This window comes from Syngnathoides biaculeatus, chromosome 6 (assembly GCF_019802595.1).
Source record: "Syngnathoides biaculeatus isolate LvHL_M chromosome 6, ASM1980259v1, whole genome shotgun sequence".
Lineage (NCBI taxonomy): Eukaryota > Metazoa > Chordata > Actinopteri > Syngnathiformes > Syngnathidae > Syngnathoides > Syngnathoides biaculeatus.
Genome location: NC_084645.1, coordinates 26,520,936 through 26,545,539, shown reverse-complemented (window position 1 = coordinate 26,545,539; position 24,604 = coordinate 26,520,936). Strand labels below are relative to the sequence as shown.

Here is a 24,604-nt window from a genome sequence, read left to right as displayed (position 1 = left end):
CTCTTTTTCTATTCATTCAACCAAACGCATGACTAAATTAGGACTCCCCCCCCTCACTCCAAAGTAGGTCCTTTCCACTAGAATGCTACCAGATAGTGCATTTGCAATATTTTTTACATTAGACACAGATTTGGCCCAAGCAGAAAAACTGCAAATGGCAAGTGTTTTAGCTTTATCCCCGTGTGGAGGTAAGTTTGCAAATACTAAACCACAAATATGCAGAGGTTTACAGCTCATAATTTTTAATCAGACCTGTCCACTTCATTCCCATAAATCCCCATGAAAAGTGTCCAGCTTTCACCCGCACAAATCCTCAACCCAGTTTCAAAAGCAAATTGCAAGGCATTTCCCCAGTTTCTACCTGTTGGTCTTCCAAATGTGGATGGTCTCGTCATCTACATTGTTGTGCTTCAGCGCCTGCTCGTCCAGAAAGTCAAAGAAGTATTTGACCGCCGGCGGCACCACCGCCCCGGAGCACAGCACGCTGCGGAAGAAGTCGTCCACAAACTGCTGCAGCGTTCCCTGGAACATACAGCGAAGCGCAATGAGCCAGAGAAGCGCTAGGAATATTAAAATGCAGATGCGATGCGGAACTATTTCAGCGTTTGCTTCGGGTCAACCGCAACAACAAAAATAATCCATCCCCAAGACAATGGAAAATGCCAAAACAGCAACAGGTGGCGTAAAACCTCAAACGCTACAGAAAGTGCGATGAAAGTACTTTGTGGAAAAAAAAGATGGCAGTGGACAGAGCAAAGAGGAGCTATTCCTCCATATAACAAGACAGCTGGACAATGCGCACAAGCATATATTTTTAATACTTTGCGAATAATAAGTAAATATTACTGCGGATTATTGAGTAGTTGAGTGAAACTGTCTGCACGACTGTAATATACTGCCACCTGGTGATCAAGTCATACACGCCAGAAGGTTCCAAAATAATCCATCCATCCATTTTCTTTGCCGCTTATCCTCACAAGGGTCACAGGGATTTCTGGAGCCTATCCCAGCTGTCAACGGGCAAGAGGTGGGGTACACCCCGAACTGGTTGCCAGCCAATCGCAGGCCACATGGAGGCAGACAACAGCCACACTCACAATCACACCTAGGGGAAATTTAGAATGTCCAATTAATGTTGCATGGTTTTGGGATGTGGGAGGAAACCGGAGTGCCTGGAGGAAACCCACACAGGGACGGGGAGAACATGCACACTCCACACAGGCGCGTCCGGGATTGAACCCGGGACCACAGAACTGTGAGGCCAACGCTTTACCAGCTGGGCCACCGTGCCGTCTACAAAATAATCATAAAGCACAAACTATTTTATTTGTTACCCTCCATTTAAGTTTGTTATTATTGATATATGTTTTGATGAAGTGTAACATTAAAGAGTGCTAGTTTCCTTATTTGCAAAACTTTTTGGAACAGATTAATGGCACTTCCATTTGTTTTGATGGGCCAGATATTTTGAGATATGAATGTTTTGCGTTATGATTGTTGTCACAGAATTAATTGAAATTATTGCACCACTTTATTATGGGAGAAAAGTGTTACTGCCAAAGTAGAAGTCAAAAGTTTTTACAAAAACAACATGCTGTAAACAAAAATAATAATAACAATAATAATAATCAGCATGGACAATATATGTTTCCTTGGTACTATACAAATATTCATGTAGTGTGCACAAAATAAACTGTCAAGTTGAATAACGGTCAAGTGTTGAAGAATTGTGCACCTTGACAGAGAGCAGTCGAGTCAGATAAATTTCCGTGATGGCTTTGGTCATGGACTTGTCCTTAATGCTGCCCCGCTTGGACTTGATCTCGTCCAACTCGTCGGCGGGCCTCACCAGGTGGAACACCTTGTCGTCTTCCAACAGAGCGTTCCCTGAAACCACACTTGAACAGTTACGCTACTCGCTAATGCACCCACACCCCGAGAATTGTTAATGTGAATGAATACACCGAGGACATCAAAGACAAACACTCGAGTAAAAATATGCTTTTATGAAATGCACGTACAAAGAAAGTGCATCTCATTTGTAAGTAATCGAAAAAGCACAGCTCGAAATAACACATGAAATAGCATGCCAAATGAGGGCGGGGATGCGGGCGACGGCCTGGGGAAATGTCATCCTTTTCAAAACACTTACGCTCTTCGTGGTTTTCCTGGTTCTGGTCGTAGTTCTGCTGAGTGTGGAGCACTCGCGACAGGACTAAAGTGGCGTTGTCGCTGACCTGCGATGGAAGCAGACGGAAAGAAAACCGTAACTACAACGAAAGCTCCATTTACGAGTGTACGGAATAGATATCGATCGATTATCTCCCGGCTCAATTTTTACATCTATCGGCATTGGTATTTTTTTTGCTATCATTTATTTTTAGTTTCTTTTAAATCTGATGTGCTGCTATCAAGAAATGAATTTAAAAGTGGGTGATTTCGGCTCAGATGCAGCCACGCCTTTCTCTGGAAACATTTCTGTCCCCAAAAGAGCTCGTGCAGGTGACGTCACCATTTTCACGGTGCCATATTGCCGGTCAAAAAGAGCTGATCGACAGTGTGGGGGACATTGAACCGGAGCAGAATATACACAATGCCAGAGACTTGTTGTGCTGTTGGTTGTCAAAACAGACGAGACAGATATTGAAAGAGGTCATTCTATGGAATACCAAATGAAAAGACCTGAAAAGATCGATGGATTTCGGCAATTAAACATGATGGATGGTGCCCGACCAAATACACACGACTGTGTAGCGACCACTTCACTTCCGGTAGGAATTATTCTTCTCAATTTCAAATTCCCAAGAAGTATTTATTAAGCCAAGTTGGCTCATTTGAGAACAATGCGTGTATAAAAAAAAAAAAAAAAAAAAAAGGACAGGGAATTGTCTCCAACGTACATGGAAACATGTTGCGGCCACACGTTAATCTTCGGTAAGCCTCTCCCCAACAGAATTTTGTTGAGTCCAGCGCATATTTAAAAAAAGAAAATAAACCGTCAGTCACACAGAGGTTTACCGAAGTTCAACGTGTGGCCGCAATGCGCTTCTGTGTACGGGGGCTGAAGCCTATTCTAGCAGTTTATTTCCTTTTTTAAATATGCATTGGACTCATTTGAGAACAATGCATATTTAAAAAAAAAAGTTTGCCACGGAGAAGTTTACCTAAGTTTAATGTGAGGCCGCAACACGCTTCCGCGTTCACGAGCCGTCAACCCGTCGTCTTTTTTTTTGTTTTCAATCATAGTTAATGAATGCGAGTTTGTATAAAACCAGACGTCATTTACTTAAATATTGGTATTTGTATTGAAAAAACAAAAAACAGATCCAACAACGAAATATTCATATGCATCCAGACTTTTCTACGCTTTCAAACTCTTCCATGTAAATCTCGACGACTTACTCAGCAGATCCACGTGTAGATCCAGTTGTCCGAGACAAGCGGAAGCTGGTTAATAGTCCAATTTTTTCGGCAATAAATATGGGTCCTCTATGCCAAGCGTCTTTCATTGTTTTTTTTCACCTTCTAAATGTTTAACAGTGTTGGACAAAACTCTGGGTGTCGTGCCATAAGACGTATTTTCACGTCATCTCCAACTGACTTAGCATTGAAGAATGGTTTGTTTGACCGACACCTCTGGCCAGTGACGTGATTTGATGACGTAGGTGCACGAGGTCTATAATGTTCCACCCATGCTGCCATCTAATTGGTTAAGCAACACAGCATGAGTAAGGGGCGGAGCCCACCTGAAGCAGAAGTTTTTCCCGCCGGAGATCCGGGCAGTGATCATCAGAAAAAGTTGTAACGTTGTGAGAATAAAGTCATGATTTGAGGAGAATATTTGTTTTTGTCCTTTCAAATTTTCTAAATGTAAGGTTTTACTCTCATCAGGATCATTAATCGTTGATCAAATGTTTTCTCCTTTGGTCGCTCCTAAAGTTTGCAATGCATGTTGGTTAGGTACAGTGGCTTTTGCAGCAATAACGGCGCACGCAGTCCTATTCATCGTCTTCTTTCGTGGGCCTCAACAAATTTCTGATCAATGCAACCAAGCAGACAACCTTGGCGAGTCTCCACATGAGCACCTTTAGAATCGTTTTTCTTCACAAACAGAGGGATTAGCAGCACACAGGGGCCACAGATTCGGCTTTCAACGGACAATCCCGGCGTTAACGAGAGCGGGACGCCAAAGGAGAATCAAGATTGAAGCGCGCGAAAGGCGACACAGAAAGGGGATATTTGCGGGTGACCTTTGTTTTCAAAGGGTCGATGCGGTCGGAGAAAGGAAGATTTAGAGGGCTCCTGTCACTTCTGCGGTTTGAACTAAACGGTGGTGACAAGGGACTGCCGTGCTCTTGTCATTATTCTGTTGTGTCTCGCGAGCGTGAACACTCAACTGCCACAGACGTTAGTTATACCTGCACGAGCTGGAGTGAGCGTTCTGTCAAAGTATTGAGGAGGAGGGGGGGGGGGGGAAGCAATGTTCCAGGAATTAAAATAATTTCATAGTTAGGTGTCTAGAGGAGTTAAACTCCAAGGATGAAGTGGTAAAGATGTAATATAACCGAAAAAAACTGTATTGTGACAAAAATGAATGGAATATCAAAATGGAAGAAAGCAGCAACAGCCCCAATTACTCATATTAATAATCATATTACGTGAAAGTGAAGTTAGGATCGGAATAGTAATGCAGAATCACTACTGGAAAAGTTATAAAAATAATGAAGTAATATGTGATTATTTGTTTTAATGCTAAAATTTCAAAATTCTGAATTACAAGAAAAAAAGTCAATACGAAAATAAATTCGTAATATGACGGGAAAAATGTAATAATGAGTTTAAAGTCACGCTCAGTGTTGAGTGACGTAGCAAACGGGCGTTACAAGTCCTTTTTCCTGTTTTCCCCACGAAAGACAAATAAATACGGGCGTTACGTACGTTGTAGTGAGCCAACGTGTTGACACGTTTCCATCTGCCGTCTTTCTGGGATGTCAAGTCCAGATCAGACAGAATCTGGCCAGTGGAGCCCGGGCGCCATTCTACAGAAAGAAAAGGAAGAAAAAGAGAAAAAAAGGCATTGATGCTCGGAGTGGAGTTATAAGTTACATTTATTGTTACTTTTACCTAACTTTTTGTATACGTTGTACTTTTCACAGTAGTTTTAATGCAAAATGCTACATTCCTGTATTTTTATTTAGAAGTGTTTATAACGCTTGCATGATCTATTTTGATTTGTCATATACACTTCTTCTCACCAATACAATGTAAGCTCGGGGCGTCTGACTTCATTTTAGTACTTAAGCGGAGCCTGGCAGACACCGGAGCCTCACGCAGCTGGCGCGAAAGACGACATTTTCAATCAATATTTACCTTACAGATAAACTCCAGCTCACCCACGACCCGAGTGAGGGTAAGCACTGTGTGAAATTGATAAGTGGACCGCATTTAAAAAATAACTAACGAAATAAATAAATAAAAGCCATCTGTCTCTCCCTAATAAGTCACCATTTCAGCTGACAATAATTCGGCTTGGACCTTGAGAAGTATACAAGATGCTGTCTCGGTCTGCGTTTGCAAGATGCCAGGAGGTCAACCGCAGCGCGTCAATGCAAATTGCGCTTCCTCCGACCCAATTTGACCCAGCTGGAGTTGTCTGTACCTCGCTGTGCAAGGAGGTTGTGCGCATTCAGAAAGGAAAATTAATCTGCAATGTATCCACCTAAAAAAAATGTTTAATATTAACTGTCAGCAACACTGTACTATTGCTGCAAATAAAAAAAAAAAAAATATATATATATATATATGTATATATATATATATATATGTATATAGTCACACACACACACACGCACACACACACACACACGCACACACACACACACACACAAATAAAACTCAACCTCTCCTGTTTCAGGTCATTCCGGATCACCAAAATTATTTAATTATATTCAATGCATGAATGAATGAGATAGACTTGCTTTAAAAATATATATATATTAGTTTCTTCAAGGTTAAATGCTTACATACATTTCATTAGTATGAAGTAGCATTTCGTTTTTAACTGGATGACTTGGGTCAAACGTTTCGGGTAACCTCCTACAAGCTTCTGACAGTACTCTGACCCATTCCTCTTGACAGAACTGCTATCTGCCATCCTTATGCCACTTTTTTTTCAACATTGTGGCAGTATGCTCAAGGTCATTGTCCACTTGGAAGACCCATTTGCGCTCAAGTTTTAGCTTCCTGGCTGATGTCTTGCAGTGTTGCCTTGACATTTCCATGTAATGTTCTTTCTTCAAGATGCCATCTATTCTATGAAGAGCTCCAGTTCACATGATGCTGTCACCTCCATGTTACACAGTTGGTATGGTGTTCTCGGGTCAACAAGCTTCCCACTTTTTCTAACGGTCATTAGCTATCTAAAGGCAGGAGGGTGGGCTACACCCTGATTCGGTTGCCAGTCAATCGCAGGGCACATAGAAATAAACAAAATTTTGTACTCACAACCACACCTAAAGGCAATTTAGAGTTCCCAATCAACGGATGTCTTTGGGATGTGGGAGGAAACCGGAGTGCCCGCAGAAAACCCACACAGGCACAGGAAGAAAAAAGGGAGGGGCTGGGATTTGAACTCCAGTCCTTAGAACTGTGAGGCCAATGTATTAACTACTCGCACCACCGTGTCGCCAATAATATAAAATTCTCAGAGAAATTAAGTCTCTCATTATTGTGACATTTAACAAAATCAAATAATTTCTGTGATCCTTATTGACCTGAAATAGGAGCTGTTTAGTCTCATTTTACTTTAGACAGTGAGATAAAAAATTGTGTCTTTTTTTGTGTGTATTTCAGTGTATGTAAACTACAGACCCACTGAAGGGACATTGGGGGGAAAAAACTAACTGGTTTCTCATTGTAATGAGTAACTTACTCAAGAGTAATTACATTACGATGAGAGTGTCAGAAAACGGCTACGTATGGGTCGTAGCTTATTTACCTGCTAGCGGTAGCTTCCGGCGTTCAGGTAGTCGTAGCTTATTTACCTGGTAGCGGTGGCTTCCTGAATAAGGAATACGGGTCTTTTATACATGCAATGGACTACTTACTCATTACAATGAGAAACTTACTCATTGCAATGAAAAAAGGGATTATTTTTTTTCAATGTCCCTTTAAGGGCTCCGTAGTAAACTTATGGCTTCAACAGTGTGTGTGTGTGTCTATGCATGCGTGTGTCTATATATCAAAAGTGCTGCGGTGTGCAGACCAGATAGCTGACTTTGTTGGAAAAAAGTCCATGTAATTCCAAAGCTGATTGGCAGCTCGACACTTTTTGAATGGCGATCAGATTTCACTGCCACGGAGACCTGAATTTGGGTGCCATCCCGGCTCTCATTTACAATTAGCGCCACATGAGAGGGTTATCGTACCGATACGCCGTGAAAGGCGACGGATCTGCACTTATCTGAAATGCAGAATGGAATGAGATCGGCTCTGTGCGTGGGAATTGAAAAAAAAAAGAGAGAGAGAGAGAGAGAGAAAACTCTTTGATGTGGCAAAAATGTCTGTGGAGATTTGAGCTTTTGAAGTCGGCTCCCCCAAGGTTTCTGACTTTAGAACTTTGTTTAGAGAATAAAAGATTCTTTTTGCCTGCTACGACAGAAGAACTCATTTCATATATATATATATATATATATATATATATATATATAATTTTGAAAACATTTCAATTGGAAGGAACTCAACTGTTCCAGAATCATGAAAACCGTTAATAATTATAGAATATTTCTTTTAATGGAATCAACGTAATTGCCATACACAAATGTGAAATTGCATTTAAAACTGCAAAATAAGTTAAACCGGGCATTTGTTGGCAAGCTTCTCAGGTTATTCTCCATTTTTCATTCAGGTCCAGGCTATCTACATCAGTACTTCATGTTAACGTCTGCTTTGTAAAACTATTATATTTAATGTAAATGATATATAACGAATGGTATTGTCTCATAGTGCTTTCCCATGTCGCCATACCAAACGTTTTTGGATCAATGTTAACATCAAACACTCTTTCCCATAATTTGGTTTCCTTCAGTCGTGGAATCATAAAACAAACGAAAAAAAATTGTGCCACTTTTTAGTTCCGCTGTATACGGGTGTAAAAAATAAAAATTAGTCATAGTCATAACTTGAAAGGAGATCCATTATTCATTTGTTCCCCCACAATTGAAACAGTTCCCAAGTATGGTGGTAACATTTCTCTGAGATTCTTAAAATGCATTCAAAATAAAGTATTACTGCATTTATTATCCATCCATCTGCTTACTTTGCCGCTTATCCTCACACTGGCAGGGAGTGCTGGAGCCTATCCCAGCTGTCAACGGGCAGCAGGTGGGGTACACCCTGAACTGGTTGCCAGCCAATCGCAGGGCACATCGAGACAAACAGCCGCACTCACAATCACACCTAGGGGAAATTTAGAGTGTCCAATTGTTGCATGTTTTAGGGATGTGGGAGGAAACCGGAGTGCCCACCCGGAGAAAAGCCACGCAGGCACGGGGAGAACACGCAAACTCCACACAGGCGTGTCTGGGATTGAACCCTGGACCTCAGTGTGTGAGGCCAACTGTGAGGGCAACGCTTTACTTTACTAGCTGAGCCACTGTGCCGCTCCATGTAATCATAATTAATCAATATCCACTTATCTCACTAGGATATGTAACAATACAATAACGAGTCAGTATTTAATTATAATTATACAATTATATAATACATATATTTAAAAAATTGAAGAACAAATTTAGTGTCTTTTTGTCGTTTTGTTGGATAGTTTGAGCAGAAGTTTTCCCTTTTCTATAACGCTAAACTCTACGGCAGGGCACATATGACGCAATCAACTATTCACACTAAAATTTACAGCGAAAGACAATTTACAGTCTTCTTCACAAGCATGTTTTTGAAATGTAGAATAAAGCTGGAGGAAAACCCAAGCAAAAAAAACATTGTCGTGCAAAAAAGCAAAAGAAAAGGTAAACAGTACAAGTTTATCCTTTGATGGTTGCTGAATGGAAGTTTTGTGAGCTATACGGGCGTCATTCAAAGACTGGGATGCGTCTGAATAGGAACATTTCTGAGCCAGATTTGTTCCAGTTCTGAAGCCTCAGTGGCATCCACTAGACTGTTCGCTGTTCACTCACCCAGCGTGACGCTTTCCACCTTGGGCCGCATGGAGTAGGGCAGGTTCCTGTACACCTGCTCGATGATCTTCTCCTTCACCTGCGAGATGGTGTCGCAGCTCAGAACCTTGACGGGCGTCACGTCGGGACCCTCGCCGTGCACCAGCACTTGCAGCGTCTGGAGGTGAGACGCGCAAGTCAGAAAGAGAAAAGGACGATACAAACACGGCCTCCCACACATACGCAACAAACAGAATCTGTATCGTGAGCTGGAATATGATTTCAATGAGATATCAGAATTGAAAGTGCATTGGAAAGTAGGCCCCCCAAAATAGATAGACAGACAGACAGAGATAGATAGATAGATAGATAGATAGATAGACAAGATAGAGACAGAGAGAGACAGACAGAGACAGACAGAGACAGACAGAGACAGACAGAGACAGACAGAGACAGACAGAGACAGACAGACAGACAGATAGATAGATAGATAGATAGATAGATAGATAGATAGATAGATAGATAGATAGATAGATAGATTGATAGACAGACAAGATAGAGACAGAGAGAGACAGACAGAGACAGACAGACAGAGATAGATAGATAGCTAGATAGCTAGATAGATAGATAGATAGATAGATAGATAGATAGATAGATAGATAGATAGATAGATAGATAGACAAGATAGAGACAGAGAGAGACAGACAGAGACAGACAGAGACAGACGGACAGAGATAGATAGATAGATAGATAGATAGATAGATAGATAGATAGATAGATAGATAGATAGATAGATAGATAGATAGATAGATAGATAGATAGATAGATAGATAGATAGATAGATAGATAGATAGATAGATAGATAGATAGATAGATAGATAGAGAAAGTTGCCAATGTTATTGTGCAGCGAAAAGATTTTTAAATGTAAATTAGACTGCATGCATGTCTGCTGGTGCCACAACATTTGTGTCACGTCTAAAATTATCCCTAATTTCTAGTTGGTTCCTGTGAATTCCAATTACTTTTCAGGGAAAGTGTCCAACTTGCCAAGTGGGTATCGCGTGACCTCCCACCTACAACCCACGGTTCTGCTGTCAAGATGTGGTCGCCATAGTAACTGGGCCTCTCTCTCACGCACGCGCTCACAGGCGGGTGGCACCTGAGAGAAATCCTGTCACCCCAACACCAGCTAAATGACCGCGGCTCAGCGGTGGGCAACTTGAGTCATTCGGTCAGCAACTAATTGACCACTCGATGCAATCAAAAGGATGGCAAGGGGGGAAGTGGTGGCAGCCAATCCAGTCCCACTTGAGTGTCAGTGTGAAGAGTGGGCCGTGAAATCCAAAGTAACCCTGGAGGCCTGTGAAATCAAGTCCCGGGGTGGGGGGGAGGGGAGGGGGAGGGGGGGGGGGCTTGCCTTACTCTCGACACTGTAATTCAATCACAGGAAGCCATCCATCACCGTGGGGGGAGACGGGCTAATTCGATAATTGTCCTCAACATCACCATTACCCACTGGCCTTTTTTATATTTATATATATATATATATATTTTTTTTTTTTTTTTTTTTTAATTTTGTATGTGTGTGTTTTTCTGCGTGTGCTGACTTTACCAGTATTCACATTAGCCTCTCTGAGACTGCGGGGTGAAAAAGTCCAAACGGATACGGCTCGCAACGCTCGCATGTAGGAACTTGTGGCATTTCCGAGCCGAGCTGTGAACGCATGAACTGGCCTCGGTGTCTTTTTCCACTTGAGTACATGACATCGAAAATGGATGTCATACAACAACAGCCGGTCGCCTCGGGGCAATCTTTTTTTTTTTCCCCCAGCTCAGATACAGCCAGTTACCATGGCGACTGTGAAGCACTACCATGTAATCTTTAAGCAGCCATCACTGTATATTTTTACATGTTACCGGGTCTGCGTTTCAGCGTATGTGGGCGCCATCTCACCAGTACAGAATAGTCCACATCATCCCCAGCAGGCCGGTGTCGTTCAGGGTGTACTTGGCTTTCTTCACTCGGGCGTCCACGGGTCCTTTCTCGATCTGATGCTTAATCGCCCGGAACAGTTTGTACAGGGGCTCGCCTGCCGAGTCCTGACCCAGGAAAGAGTTTTGCAATCAAGCGCATTGTGATTATAATTCAATTAAAAAAATAGAAAGATGGGGAAACTACAAAAAAACACACCGCATTGAATGCATCACTAAGGGCATGACACAGTAACAAAAATCAAGAAAGGTAAACGAGGAGCCTTAAGGCAGCAAGAAATTGATTCGGTGCAGCAAAGTGCAGAATTTGGGTGGAAAAAAAGAGCTCAATGCTCGTGCCGCAGTGAATGCATCTCAATGACTTGTGTTACCTTGAGGAACTGGTAAAGGCAGATGGACATCCAGTTGCACAACATTCTTTCCACCACAGTTTCTGATCTGAAACAAATTATATGACATTTCCTCAATTAACAGGCAGAAGAAACAATTTTGGAATTTGAAACTGAGATATTGGACAGTATTTTTTCCCTCTAACATTTATCTGATAAGAAATCATTTGGAAATGTGATATCTGGGATAAGAAAAACGTGTAATGTGATACAGTATCACTAAAGAGATGAGATTGTTTTAGATTAGAATACATTACATTGATATATATTTTCGATTACAATGGAATAAACACCAATAAAATCCTATTATTGGAATGGAAACTAAAAAGTATGAAAGTAATTTTTGAGTCTTTTAAAAGACATTTTGTAGGCCAGTCCAATCAAATGAAGTACCTGTACTTCTCATTCACTCTGACCCTTCATAATGGATAGTGAAGAAAACAAGTATTTGAACACCCTGCTATATTGTATTATAGTTCTACCACTTAGAAATCATGGAGGGGTCTGAAATGTTCATCGTAGGCGCATGTCCACTGTGAGAGAGATCATCTAAAAAGAAAAATCCAGAAATCACAATGTATAATTTTTTCACGATTTAGTTGTGTAATTCAGCTGCAAATAAGTATTTGAACACCTGAGATAACCAATGTTAATATTTGGTACAGTCGCCTTTGTCTGCAATTACAGAGATCAAACGTTTCCTGTAGTCGTTCACCAGGTTTGCACACACTGCGGGAGGGATTTTGGCCCACTCCTCCACACGGATCTTCTCCAGATCAGACAGATTTTTGGGCTGTCGCTGAGAAACACGGAGTATCAGCTCCCTCCAAAGATTTTCTATTGGGTTTAGGTCTGGAGACTGGCTAGGCCACGCCAGAACCTTGAAACGCTTCTGATTCAGGATAATACATGGAGTGGAGGTGGACTTTTAAAGGCGGACTAACAGGTCTTTGAGGCTGATAGACAGGTGTTCAAATACTTATTTGCAGCTGTATCACACAAATAAATTGTAAAAAAAAAAAAAAATCATACATTGCGATTTCTGGATTTTTCTTTTTAGATACTCTCGCTCTCTCTCTCTCTCTCTCTCTCTCTCTCTCTCTCTCTCTCTCTCTCTCTCTCTCTCACAGTGGACATGCACCTCCGATGAAAATTTCAGACCCCTCCATGATTTCTTAGTGGGAGAACTTCCAATATAGCATTGTGTTTAAATACTTATTTTCTTCACTGTATTTGCGAAACTACTTTTTAAAAATATGCATGACTATTTTTTCCATCATTTTGATAATCATCCCTTAAAATTGTCACCCAATAATGTCAAGGCCTCTTAAAATGTCAGTTCTTTTTTTTGTTTCTTTCTTTGTTTTCCTTGCTGCTGGGTCAATTATCCCAGCGACAGCTCGGAATGCGGTGATGCACATTTTAAAACCGAGTTTCTGCACAATGTTGACAAGGCACATTTCTGCGCAGCCTGTCAGTGTCAACATCGATCAAACGACTCCATACTCAGATGACACTTTGACATACCCGCGTGACAGATAGCCGCGGGTGGAAACCTCCTTCGTCCCTGAGCATCGATAGCGGTTAGCATGCCTAATTAGATGTGTTTAAGGGGGAAGGTGGGGACGGCGGTCTCGCGTTGGCGCAATGACCTAATCAGCATAATGAGCCTCTGCACTGGGGGATAATTAAGACGCGCATTTGTTTAACAGCCAGTGGCTAAGTGGCAAAACACGGCAGAGAGTTCGAGTGATATCGGGACATCTCGATAACAGTGAGGGATGACAAAACGAGAGAAGCTTCTGCTCGAGACGCTTTGACCTTCACATGATCATTTACTCCAGTTTGATGCTTTTTACGCTTTTCCAATAAAATAAAAAGCAGTGTAGACCCTCCCCCAAAAGGACCCTTGCCCTCTTAAAAAAAAGTATTACCCGAGTTAATAGAAATTAACTTCAAGCAAATTATGTACATGGAAACAGTAAAATATTTAAGCTTGCTGACGATGACAAGGTGGGCAATGGGGTGAGCATTTTTGGCTAATGTTGATATTTTACGAGCACACAGAGGACCTTAAATAAGCAAACATGACTTGGTTTGAAAGCTGACTAATAAAATATATTTCACATTTCTGAAAGGTTCATGGGCGGCACGGTAGGTCAGCTGGTAAAGTGTTGGCCTCACAGTTCTGAGATGCTGGGTTCATCCCGGACCCGCCTGTGAGGAGTTTGCATGTTCTTCCCGTGCCTGTGTGGGTTTCCTCCGGGAACTCCGGTTTCCTCCCACATGCCAAAAGCATGCAACATTAATCGGACACTCTAAATTGCCCCTAGGTGTGATTGTGAGTGCGACTGTTTGTCTCTATGTGCCCTGTGATTGGCTGGCAACCAGTTCAGGGTGTATCCTGCCTCCTGCCCGTTGACAGCTGGCATAGGCTCCAGCACTCCCCACGACCCTTGTGAGGATAAGCGGCAAAGAAAATGGATGGATGGATGAAATCTAATAACTTGTTGTGGACAACAAGACCAAGTAAAAACAATTATTTTGTATAATTTACCAACTTATAAGACACATACTAGTCAGCAAAGCAGTATGTGCAACATGTAAAAATCGCACGTATCCAGTGGGGGGGAATTATAAAATGATGGAACCGCATTTTAAGACAATTAAGACATTAATTCTTCCGGCAGCGCATCGTTTTGGTCCTGAAAAATTAGACCGGAACTCACCTTGAACAGTATTTGCATATTAATTAGTGGAAATTAAAAGTATAAATTCATATATGTCTGATTATGACACATGAAAAAATATGTCTAAAATTTGAACAAATTTCCAGTGGATTTACATTATTTATTCCAACTTGCCCAATTGGATATGAACAAATTTCCATTGATTACTACCAAGGCAAGTGCCTCAGGGTTAGGGAATCGAAAATGAGACTTACTTTGTATTTATTATCAAAACTTTACACACACATTTGAAGTTTTACCTTCTCACTTACCGGCGTAGCATGAGTTTGGGGTTTTTGCTGTGCACATATTCCTCCATGAGCTCCAGCAGGAGCGTCCGCATGATGTCCGTGTAGTACTCCAGCTTGCCGTGCAGGGCCACCGTCAGCAGCGAGGCGAAATACACTTTGGCCCGGGCGTTGAAGTCGTGACTGCGCTCCAGGGTGCGGATGAACTGCAAACGACAATAGGCAAAATGGAATAGGCGAAGAAAAAGACTGCGACTGTGTCCATAAGGGTGGAAATTTCTGGTCAACGTCAAGAAAAGTATAGAGCAATATCCGTGTGAAATTAAGCTTCGGCGTTTAGGAAATAATTCCGTTTTTATTACCTTGTTTAAGTAGATATCAACCAACTATTTGTGAACAAAAGACTTTGATTAGGCTCTTTTGTGACTAGTCCAGTAAGTAGTAAGTAAGTAAACTTAAATTAAAAAAAAACAAATAAAAATATATAAATTAAAAAAAAAAAAGAAGACCGCAGTAGCATCATTCCCTAACTACATGCTCGCTAGCGAGCCGCTGCTTGGCTAAGTTACCGTTAATGCTGTTTTAGTTCAGGAGGTTTCAACTTTCCTTTTGTTCCATTGTATTAGCTCAACAGATACTGAACGTTTGTGAACAAAAAACTTTTTTTAAAAAATATTTTGTCATTAGTGTTAATACTTTTGAGTCCATCTGTCTGTATTGTGTGACAAAAAGCACTGAGCAAATATGCAAATAGCTACATTAGCTAGCTGGCCGCCAAAAATTTTAGGTGTTACTGATTTGTAGAGGTTTTTCTTCTACTGCATTTGTTCAGCCATTATTGAGCAACATTTTATAAGCAAAGAAGTTTAATTTGCGTCTTCTTTAACTGCTGTTGTAAATTTATGTCTGTTTTCCAATACGGAGCAGTGAGTAAATGATTCCTGCTCCGTAAGATTCTCACATTAGCCAGCTAGCCTTCGACTTGTCACTTATGTTTTAGGATATGTTTTGACATTTTATATCACATTAGTGGTTGATTTTTACTTGGTGGTAACTCTGTAAATGTTTGAATAATGACCAACGGCAAACCAACGCTAATGAAGGAGGTAAGCAGTTGTGCTCTGCAACCGGCGTAGCTAAAATACAAATGAGAGGCACGGGAAGCTCCCAGAGATTTGCAGTTAACCCGTCCAAGGCTGCCTCAGTGCCAGCACGGTTGGATTATTAGAAGCCTCGCAATCTGCTGCTCCATCGTGTCTTCAGCCGTCTAATATTGGACACGTCAGTATCTCACAGTGGGCGCCAGGGTAAGACAGGCCGAATTAAAAATAGGAGCCAATAAAGGATTCCTCGCTGAGATGTAGGAGTGTGAACAGGCACAGATGTCTAGGTTTAACTAGGCGAGATAAAGAGCTTTATGTAAATCACAAGACGGAAGTATTACTTACATGAGCTGTTTTTTTACCATTCATTATGAATATCCATGGATGCAAAACAAATCAGTTTACCGCCTAGTAGTTTTTCCTGAAGAAAACCTCACTGCTAACATCCCCCACAAGGCAAGATAGACATTAGCATCTTAACGTTAGCATCTTAACATTATATAACAACAAAATCATCGACACGTCATAGTTATTGAGTAGCAGACTAATCAGATGACAAGTCTGTAACATGTTCCATCTTAGCTTGCTAACATTAGCTAAATAGAATAGGCAGGGAATGCAATTTGGTATCAGCCCAAAACCTAAAATAAAATGTCAAAATCAGACGATCTCAGTTCAGGTGTTGTTTGTAACATTGAAATAAACATTTACAAAGGGCAAACGTTTTCAAATCATCTCTTTCCAGAACCTATAATCTCTGGAGTGTTACACAACATTTCATTTTGGATTTGATCCACACTGTGTATTTGGCAGCACTCTCAACTTAAAATGGAAAATCCCATCTAACATGTCCAGGCCCAGATATCTCCGGCAAATGGCAACAGCTGAGGCTTGAAATTTGTTGAGCTCATGTAGGATCTTGTATTATTTGCACAGAGAAGGTTGCTGCCTTACTGACATTATGCACCTTGGACACGGTTTTGCTGTTTAATATAGTTTTGATCGACTTCAAGTATCGCCATCTCATACACGCAATACACAGAGATTAGCGCTGCAGAATGAAATCAATTTTTTTTTTTCCCCAATCGTGATTGCGATTTTTGCCTGCCGCAATTAAATGAGCCCGATTATCTGTGACTTTTTACATGTAAAATGTGGCTACTAGTGCATGTGAAAAGCGCTTCATTTAGAGCAGTGGCCCCAAATAGGGGGGCAAATGCTTGGTTAAGGCACAAGTAAATTTGTGACGTGCGCTTACATTGATGAGGAAGGTCTTCGAGTTGAGGAGGTTGGAGAACTGGTTGAGCGCCTGCGTCACGGTGGCCCGCCGGGCCTCGGGGATGTCCAGTTTGCCTGTGATCATCACGTCGTTGGCACCGTCCTTGGAAGGCAGGAAGAAGACGCGGTCCGTGTAGGTCTTGTAGTCCAGGAAGGGGATCCGACCCTCGCTCAAGTCGTTAGTGTGGTCCTCCATTTCGATCATCAGGTCTGCCACGAGGAAAAAAAAACAGATCACTGGCTGTTCTTTCTATTCGGATAAATGCACTGCAGATGTATATTATTCATTTTATTTTGAAAGTTACAATAATCAATCAACAAAATAAAACTATTGAGCCAATTATGCAAACAGGGAAATACAAGAGAAAACAATAAGTAGAAGATAAGTAAATACTATATAACACGGGTGCCCAGACTTTTTTTTACCCCAAGATCTACTTTTCAAGCAGCCAGCCTCTCGCGAGCTACCGACAGATTGTAGGGGTGTGTGTGTGTGTGTGTGTGTGTGTGTGTGTGTGTGTGGGGTGGAGGGTCACGATCCTTCCAAACCGTTTCAAGGTTAATGTTATGTTCCCTCCTCTATTTAAAATGCAGAATTAGCTTTTTGTGCACTGTATTGTCTGTTCTTTCATCCTGGATCAGGCTGTGCCGAGGTGGAATTTTAAAATGACACACCATCTCATCCTGCACTTTCCACTTTGGCTTCAGACCAGACTTTTCCCACTCGGAAAAGATAAAATATCGTCCAGTTTAACTACTTTTTCTTTGATTATTCACATACTCCGACGGTATTTGCTTCTTAAAACAACAGCATTTCTTTTTTTAACTTTCTCCATTAATATCGAAAGTAAACATAAGCAGCATGCCCACTTCGTCTTTGCGCTACGTTGCCCAGACTGTGTTGCTAACTAAAGCAGCGGCGGTGGATGCTGTCATTATAAAACACATTGATGGGCTGCGTAAGTACTGTGACACTTGTAATTATGAGTGTACGTCTTTAAGACCGGGGTGGGGGGTAAAGTAGGAAAAAGAGAGTGAAAATAACTTGTCGTATCGATATATCTTACAGTACACTTAAGTTTTGAATCTTTGTAGTCCCCCAAGACATTATTCGACAATGTTACTGTTCTGTTATGCTGTTAGGATTGATGGAAAAGCATTGCATCATTGTTGTACCATGAATAACTGCGTGAGTCCCACCAGTACTGTACAAACATCACTCCGGGTGGTGTTGGTACCTGTGAACTCTTTCTTGCAACGGTCTCGCACGCTCTCCTCCAGGTTCTCCAGCTGGTGTTTCACTTTCTCGTACTCCCTCTCGGCCTGTTGACTCTTCTTCCTGCACACACACGCGTGCAATACACACACACGCAGGGTTCAGCGTTGCTCCAACACGATTCAGACAAACACTTCAGATGGCGAGGGATTTTACCTCCTGTTAAAAAGCGCATTTCCTAAATCCAGTTGTTGCACAAAGCGCTGCAGTATCCAAATATTTGCCTTTGTTAACTACGCCGCTCTGACCGAATTTTTTAGTTTTGTAAAATGAGTCTTTTTAGTCGCAGTTAGTATTATTATGATTTACTCGCTTTGCCCGTGTGTCATTTAACCGAAAACATGATTACGACACAAAGAAACGAGCAACTGGAGAGCGTATAATAACGCAGACAGAGCTGGAAAATAATACAAGCATAAGATATTATAATTGGAAAAGCAATAAATAACACGCGGCTGACATTATACCAATAATATGTTATCATCATAAGGTATGTAACTGGATAGGCAATCTGTTTCAATTCTGTACTAACAATCTATACGACAGATTTATAGTGTATACTGTATTATATAAATATACCATATGTACCAGTAACTGATGTAAATTTACTGTACATGATTTTCCCATCACAAAGGTTTACTGTATTTATACATCATGACAAATTGTATATGAGCAACATATAAAATAGTTGAGTGACTATTTTGAGTCATGCAGTTACTGTATTTATAATTACATTATAATGCATAACACTGATAATGCACGACACTAATAATGAATTGAATTATTTGATTCGTGAATATCTTAACAGGAAATGAAAAAACATTGTAGTAAGAGATATTGGTTTAATACTACACTTATCCCCCCCCCATTAATTTGGCCAAAATGTTCTACAGTGAAAATTAGTCACTCTTTTATTCAAAACATCCTGATGCTATAAGTTAGCAGAGCCCTTCAAAATGGTGCAAAAAATGTATACATTTACAGTGAAGAAAATAAGTATTTGAACACCCTGCTATATTGCAAGTTTTCCCTCTTAGAAATCATGGAGGGATCTGAAATTGTCATGGTAGGTGCATGTCCACTGTGAGAGAGATTATCGAAAAAGAAAAATCCAGAAATCACAATGTATGATTTTTTTCACTATTTATTTGTGTGATACAGCTGACACGACAGGACTTGGTCAACGACCTGAAAAGAGCTGGGACCACCGTTTCCAAGATGACTGTTGGTAATAAACTAAGACATCATGGTTTGAAATCATGCATGGCACACAAGGTTCCCCTGCTTAAACCAGCACATGTCAAGGCCCGTCTTAAGTTTGCCCTAACTCTAACCCAATTTTTGCTCATAATTCCACGAACCGTGTTTGGAGGAAGACGAATGAGTTCCATCCCAAGAACACCAGCCCTACTATGAACATCGTGGTGGCAGCATCATGCTTAGGGAGTGTTTTTCTGCACATGGGACAGGACGACTGCACTGTATTAAGGATAGGATGACCGCGGCCATGTATTGGGAGATTGTGGGGAACAATCTCTTTCCCTCAGTCAGAGCATTGAAGATGGGTCGCGGCTGGGTCTTTTAACATGACAATGACCCCGAAGCACACAGCCAGGAAAACCAAGGAGTGGCTCCGTAAGAAACATATCAAGGTTCTGGCGTGGGCTGCCAGTCTTCAGACCAAATCAGCAGGGTGTTCAAATACTTATTTTCTTCACTGTGCTTCAAACTGTTATACTGTGGAGGTGTCCGTTGAGTGTATCCGCAGTATGCTGCCGCGTTCGTCACTTGGACAAGACAGCGCGACTTACCTGTAGCAGTAGACGGAGATGGCAATGATGAGCAGCATGGGTACGATGACGGCGGGGATGATGATGTAAAGCGACAAATCGTTCTTGCTCTCATACTGCACCGAGCCCACCACCCACTCGCCTTTGCCAAACTTGATCTGTGGATAGACCACATAAAAAGAGAGGGTGGAATCTTATCATCAAGCGCTTTTTAGACATTTATACAGGTACAACCGGGGTTAATGCTAAAAGCGGCGAAGGAGGGGAGAATCTACATAATTACGGCGCATTTTATTTATTTTTTTTGCCATACAGCCGCTGGGCCTTCGAGTGTTTTAAAGTGCAGGGAGTTGGTGGCTCAGTATTAAAGGAACAAATCCATGACTCCATTTTGTCTGACACCTAAATAAGGCGAATTTTCTATGTGACACATCCTGCGCTGTCTGCAGTCTAGCCGTGGCGCGCGCCGAAAATGAAACAATAGCTCACTGAGTGGTGAGCTGACAGCGCCTCTCGTCATCAATGGAGCGAGGCTATGAAATAAAGGAAATTATAATGCAACACATTTATAACATTTGTATTCAGTGGAACGTCAGATAAAACTAACTCACACAGCACATCACAATGATTAACTGTATAAATACGCTTCGCTTTCTCTTTTTAAGTTTTTTTTTTCTTGTAAGGAGTGTATAAAGAATAGGATATATGTAAGGTATAAAATTCTTTTCACACTTGCGAATCACTGAAGAAACTTTCGAAACCTTTGCCGCCAAGTTCATAAAGGCTTTATGATGGTGATAGTTCGACCCAAGAAAAGACTGCACTGGTGCCTTGAGATAAAAGTGACTTTTGCGGTTTTTTTTTTCGTCTTTAACCTGTGAGTGCAGATAAGAGCAATGTATGCTAGTGAATTAAACGGTAATATTGAACAAAACTTTTTCAAAAAGGTTCCAAGCTTAATGTAACTCCGAGTCGAAGCTGACTGTTTAACTAAACAAAATTGTATTTAAAATCAGTTGAGCCTCTCGATCTGCTAGCTTAATGCTAATGTTAAATACCATTTGTTGCAATGCAATAACCTTTTCAGCACTGACTGAACATAAACACTGTACTCACAAACATATATTCTTTATTCTCTGTGAAGAATGTTATGTGTGTGTGTATTTTTATTCTCTGTTCTGTTTATTTTCCTATTATGCTTTTAAACTGTTATAACGGGGTTCTTTAAGACAGTTTCTTTTCATACTTTTAAGTCCTTATAATGTGACACGGTTTCCTTTAATGCTCCATTTGACGTGAACTCTTTGTGTCCTTTGTGACACTGAAGTCTGAAATGTTTCAAGGATTACCTATATAAGGACGAGAACGACGGACAACGGGCCTTCTTCTAACAACTTCACCGCAACTTCATCGGACGAACATTTGCTTGTTTGGGAACATTCGTTCAACCTTGGTGACTATTCGCCGTTGTGGCTCAACTGCTCTATTCTTGCATGCCTATTTTGTGTTAGCTATTTTACCGTGTTTGTGTTGTGTTGATGTGTGTGAGATTAAATTGTCAGAAGCGCAATACAACTGCCTTGTCGCATTTTGCTGGTTTGAACAAAGGGGATGTTAGTCTAAATTCACACGTAACAAAAACGACTAATATTAGCGGTGTACTGATTAGCTGAGAGGAGTTGTGATCTCTATCGGCATCTGTCTTATCCTGTGCCAGGTGGCCAAGGTGGGCAGAGAAAGAGCAGCACATTGACCTTTCAATTAATGTGGTATGACACACACACACAAAAAAACACCACTGTTTCTGAGCAGACTGTGTCTGACATTAGAGGCTTCACTGTAACGTTATAGCATAATGTAAAACCGACTGGAATGATGCGTTTCTGACCATTAGGTCCAGCAGCTCAGGCCGAGTGTCGCGGCGATGTCTCCGGGAGCGAGAGCGGGGCTGCGTGGAGGGCGGATCGAGGAACAGCTTGTCGTCCTGGAGCGTGTTGACCAGGCAGGGAACGTCGCCCACAAAGGCTTGCGCCTCCTTGGCTGTCATGGCTTTGGAGAAACCTCGACCCTGCAGGACAGTGGAAGGAGGGGAACAATTAACTGGTAACGGAACCTTTTGTGGATGACAACCTTCCAACCTTTTACAAGGTTGGACAACATCTTTGTGCATGTCGCAAGTACTTACTGCTGGAAAAGCTCAAGTATTCTTATACAACACAAACCCTTTTAATGTGGATGATAAAAAGGACGATTTTAGACTTCCTTACCACTGTAGTTTGAATATTGGGCAGAACTGAAGACAATGACAAAAAATGTTTTTTTTTTTTCGCAGGGGGGGTTGATATATAGAAAACGTGAAATACATCTGGCAACACCTGTAGATGAGGAGGATTAATCGATCTGATGATGTAATAGTTGTAGAAAGAAAAGATGTGAGCGCTATGCTTGGAAGGGTTAAACCCAAATGGGTCATATGCAAGAGGATTACTGGCATATTTTCTGCAAAGTTTCAAAGCACCCCTTTAACTGTATTTCCTCGCAGGTGAGTGGCAGATTGAATTAGATGGTTGAGCTTATTAAGTACAAGGACATTTCTTGCAAATGTCTTACATTAGTCTAATGGCCTCGCCACATTGGATCAGAAAGTTCTCTTTTAGGCTTCATACACAACCGTGTGTGCATATAGAGAGGCCTTAGCGTACACTAATGGATTCTGGAGGATGAAGAACAGATGACTAATTTGCATTATGTATGTTAACACAAAGAAAGGCTTATAAAGAGACATTATGACCCCCACCCACACACCCTGACACCGAGATAGCGCCAGTCAAGAAGCTGCTACTGCCGCAATAATGAGTCAAGAACATATTCGTAGGCAGACTTATTCAGATCATTATAATATCGGGTTAGGCTATGCCCTTTCTAAGTCTTGTTTATTTTGATTTACAGTTAGCAGTTTTACAAAAGCAATAAAAACTTACCGTCAAAGTTACAGTTCTGATTGACACGTTTCTTTACACTAAAAGCTCATTTTCTCAGCATTTTGGTCGAAAATCAATTTTTAGGTGAAACCAAAACTACTGATTAGAAAACAAGGTGGAAACAAACTTTTTCTGGCGAATGAACAGTGTGATGCATGAGTACAATGGTGCATGACGTATGAGTTGATGCTTTCTTTTGGCAAATTTGATACTTATATTGTCGCAGAACAGACTGCTTTGTGGGACTTCAAAAATTAAAAAATGCTGCCGGTGTGTTAAAGTGAATGGAAGTTCCTCAATGCACCTAATATTATACACTTTTTACGTAGATTTCGAATCTGAAATCTGTTGTGAAGGAAACATTTTTCATTTTCCGTTATCGGCAAAAATGATCGCACATTGCTGGGTTCCCTGGAAAAAGACGGAAAGGAAGTGGGAACGGCCGAGTAGGAACATGACGTTAGAACCGGTGACAACAATAGCAAGCATTGGAATACATCGTAAGACCGACAATGAATTTTCCTATATTTCGAGCGATGAACATTATTCTGAAGGGTCCCACGAAGACGGTGAAGAATACGAGCTTTATAAAGGCGTTAAAGGTTATCAATTTGAGCCAGTTAGACAGCATACATGTTCAAATGCAGACGAAATAGATGGCCGTGAAGAAAGTGCCGAGAACGCAGGGAGCAGGATATGCCTCGTGTTGGAAACAAAGACTGGTAAGCATTTGTGAAGTTCTTGTTTGGTTTAGTTCGTCATAAAGGTTTCGATATCCTGAACGTATAAACAAAGTTTTCCGTCTTGTTTTGAAATTATGCAAATGCCGTGTATTGAGTAAATAGGTACATGACCACCCGTTCATTGTACAGCACGATGGATCTATCTGTGCTTCTATGAGAAATTATCTGCAGTATGATGTGTTTACCTGTAGTGACGTCAGAGGTCAGCCACTCAGGTTTTTAAGACACAGGAAACTAGGTCAAAGTTTGTGGAATTGAATTAAAAAACACGCATATTTTTTGGTAAAAACATCGAAAAGGTTATGCATTTTATGGTACAGTTGGCCGTATAGTTTTGTCTAGATAATTTGCGTTAGAAATTAGACATTCCATATACTTGGACTAAATTGCTCACGAGCGTCAATGTGTGTTTGTCCGTGCCCCGTGATTGACCGCAGATAATCTCGCCCAAAGTTAGATGGCATAGGCAGCTGCCCCATGACCCAAATGAAGACAAGCACTCTTGAAAATGGATAGAGGGACAATATTTGGATAAAATTCTTGTGGTTTGTGTGTGCATGCTTCTGAAAAGCTGATCTAAGTGGATATATACAACAAGGAAAAAACACAAAGAATTATTTACATGTAATTCTGTATTTGCCTCTAATCTCCCCTTAAATTATCATATTTGAATGCACAATGTTATTTTTTGACTTGATTTCAATTGTGTTTAATTGTAATCTCTTTGCTTTCAGGGCTCTTGTATTTAAATGAGCAAAACAAACGACACGGGATGTCACCGAAATAAAACCTATCAAATTCCTGCTCTAAAACTCACTTGTCACCCACTTGAATGGATCCTTCAACTCCATTGAATCACGAGGCGGGAAACGACTACATCACATTTCTAATTGCGGCAAACGCTTCA

At 41.1% G+C, this 24,604-nt stretch overlaps 1 protein-coding gene and 1 long non-coding RNA gene across 2 annotated transcripts in view; one reads left to right on the top strand and one right to left on the bottom strand.

Annotated features, from left to right (window-relative positions):
* plxnb2b (plexin b2b) overlaps nt 1-24,604 on the bottom strand; it is a 113,541-nt gene that overhangs the window by 12,478 nt on the left and 76,459 nt on the right. Inside the window, 13 exon segments of the mRNA XM_061821560.1 lie at nt 362-522; nt 1,736-1,887; nt 2,153-2,237; nt 4,939-5,039; nt 9,189-9,345; nt 11,123-11,151; nt 11,154-11,268; nt 11,532-11,598; nt 14,551-14,732; nt 16,888-17,117; nt 18,146-18,246; nt 19,995-20,131; nt 21,862-22,041. Coding sequence (XP_061677544.1) covers nt 362-522; nt 1,736-1,887; nt 2,153-2,237; nt 4,939-5,039; nt 9,189-9,345; nt 11,123-11,151; nt 11,154-11,268; nt 11,532-11,598; nt 14,551-14,732; nt 16,888-17,117; nt 18,146-18,246; nt 19,995-20,131; nt 21,862-22,041 — 1,697 coding nt within the window.
* LOC133501698 (uncharacterized) lies at nt 21,321-22,967 on the top strand. Its single transcript, XR_009795241.1, has 3 exons — nt 21,321-21,426; nt 21,691-21,742; nt 21,868-22,967. It is a non-coding gene; the product is annotated as an uncharacterized LOC133501698 (long non-coding RNA).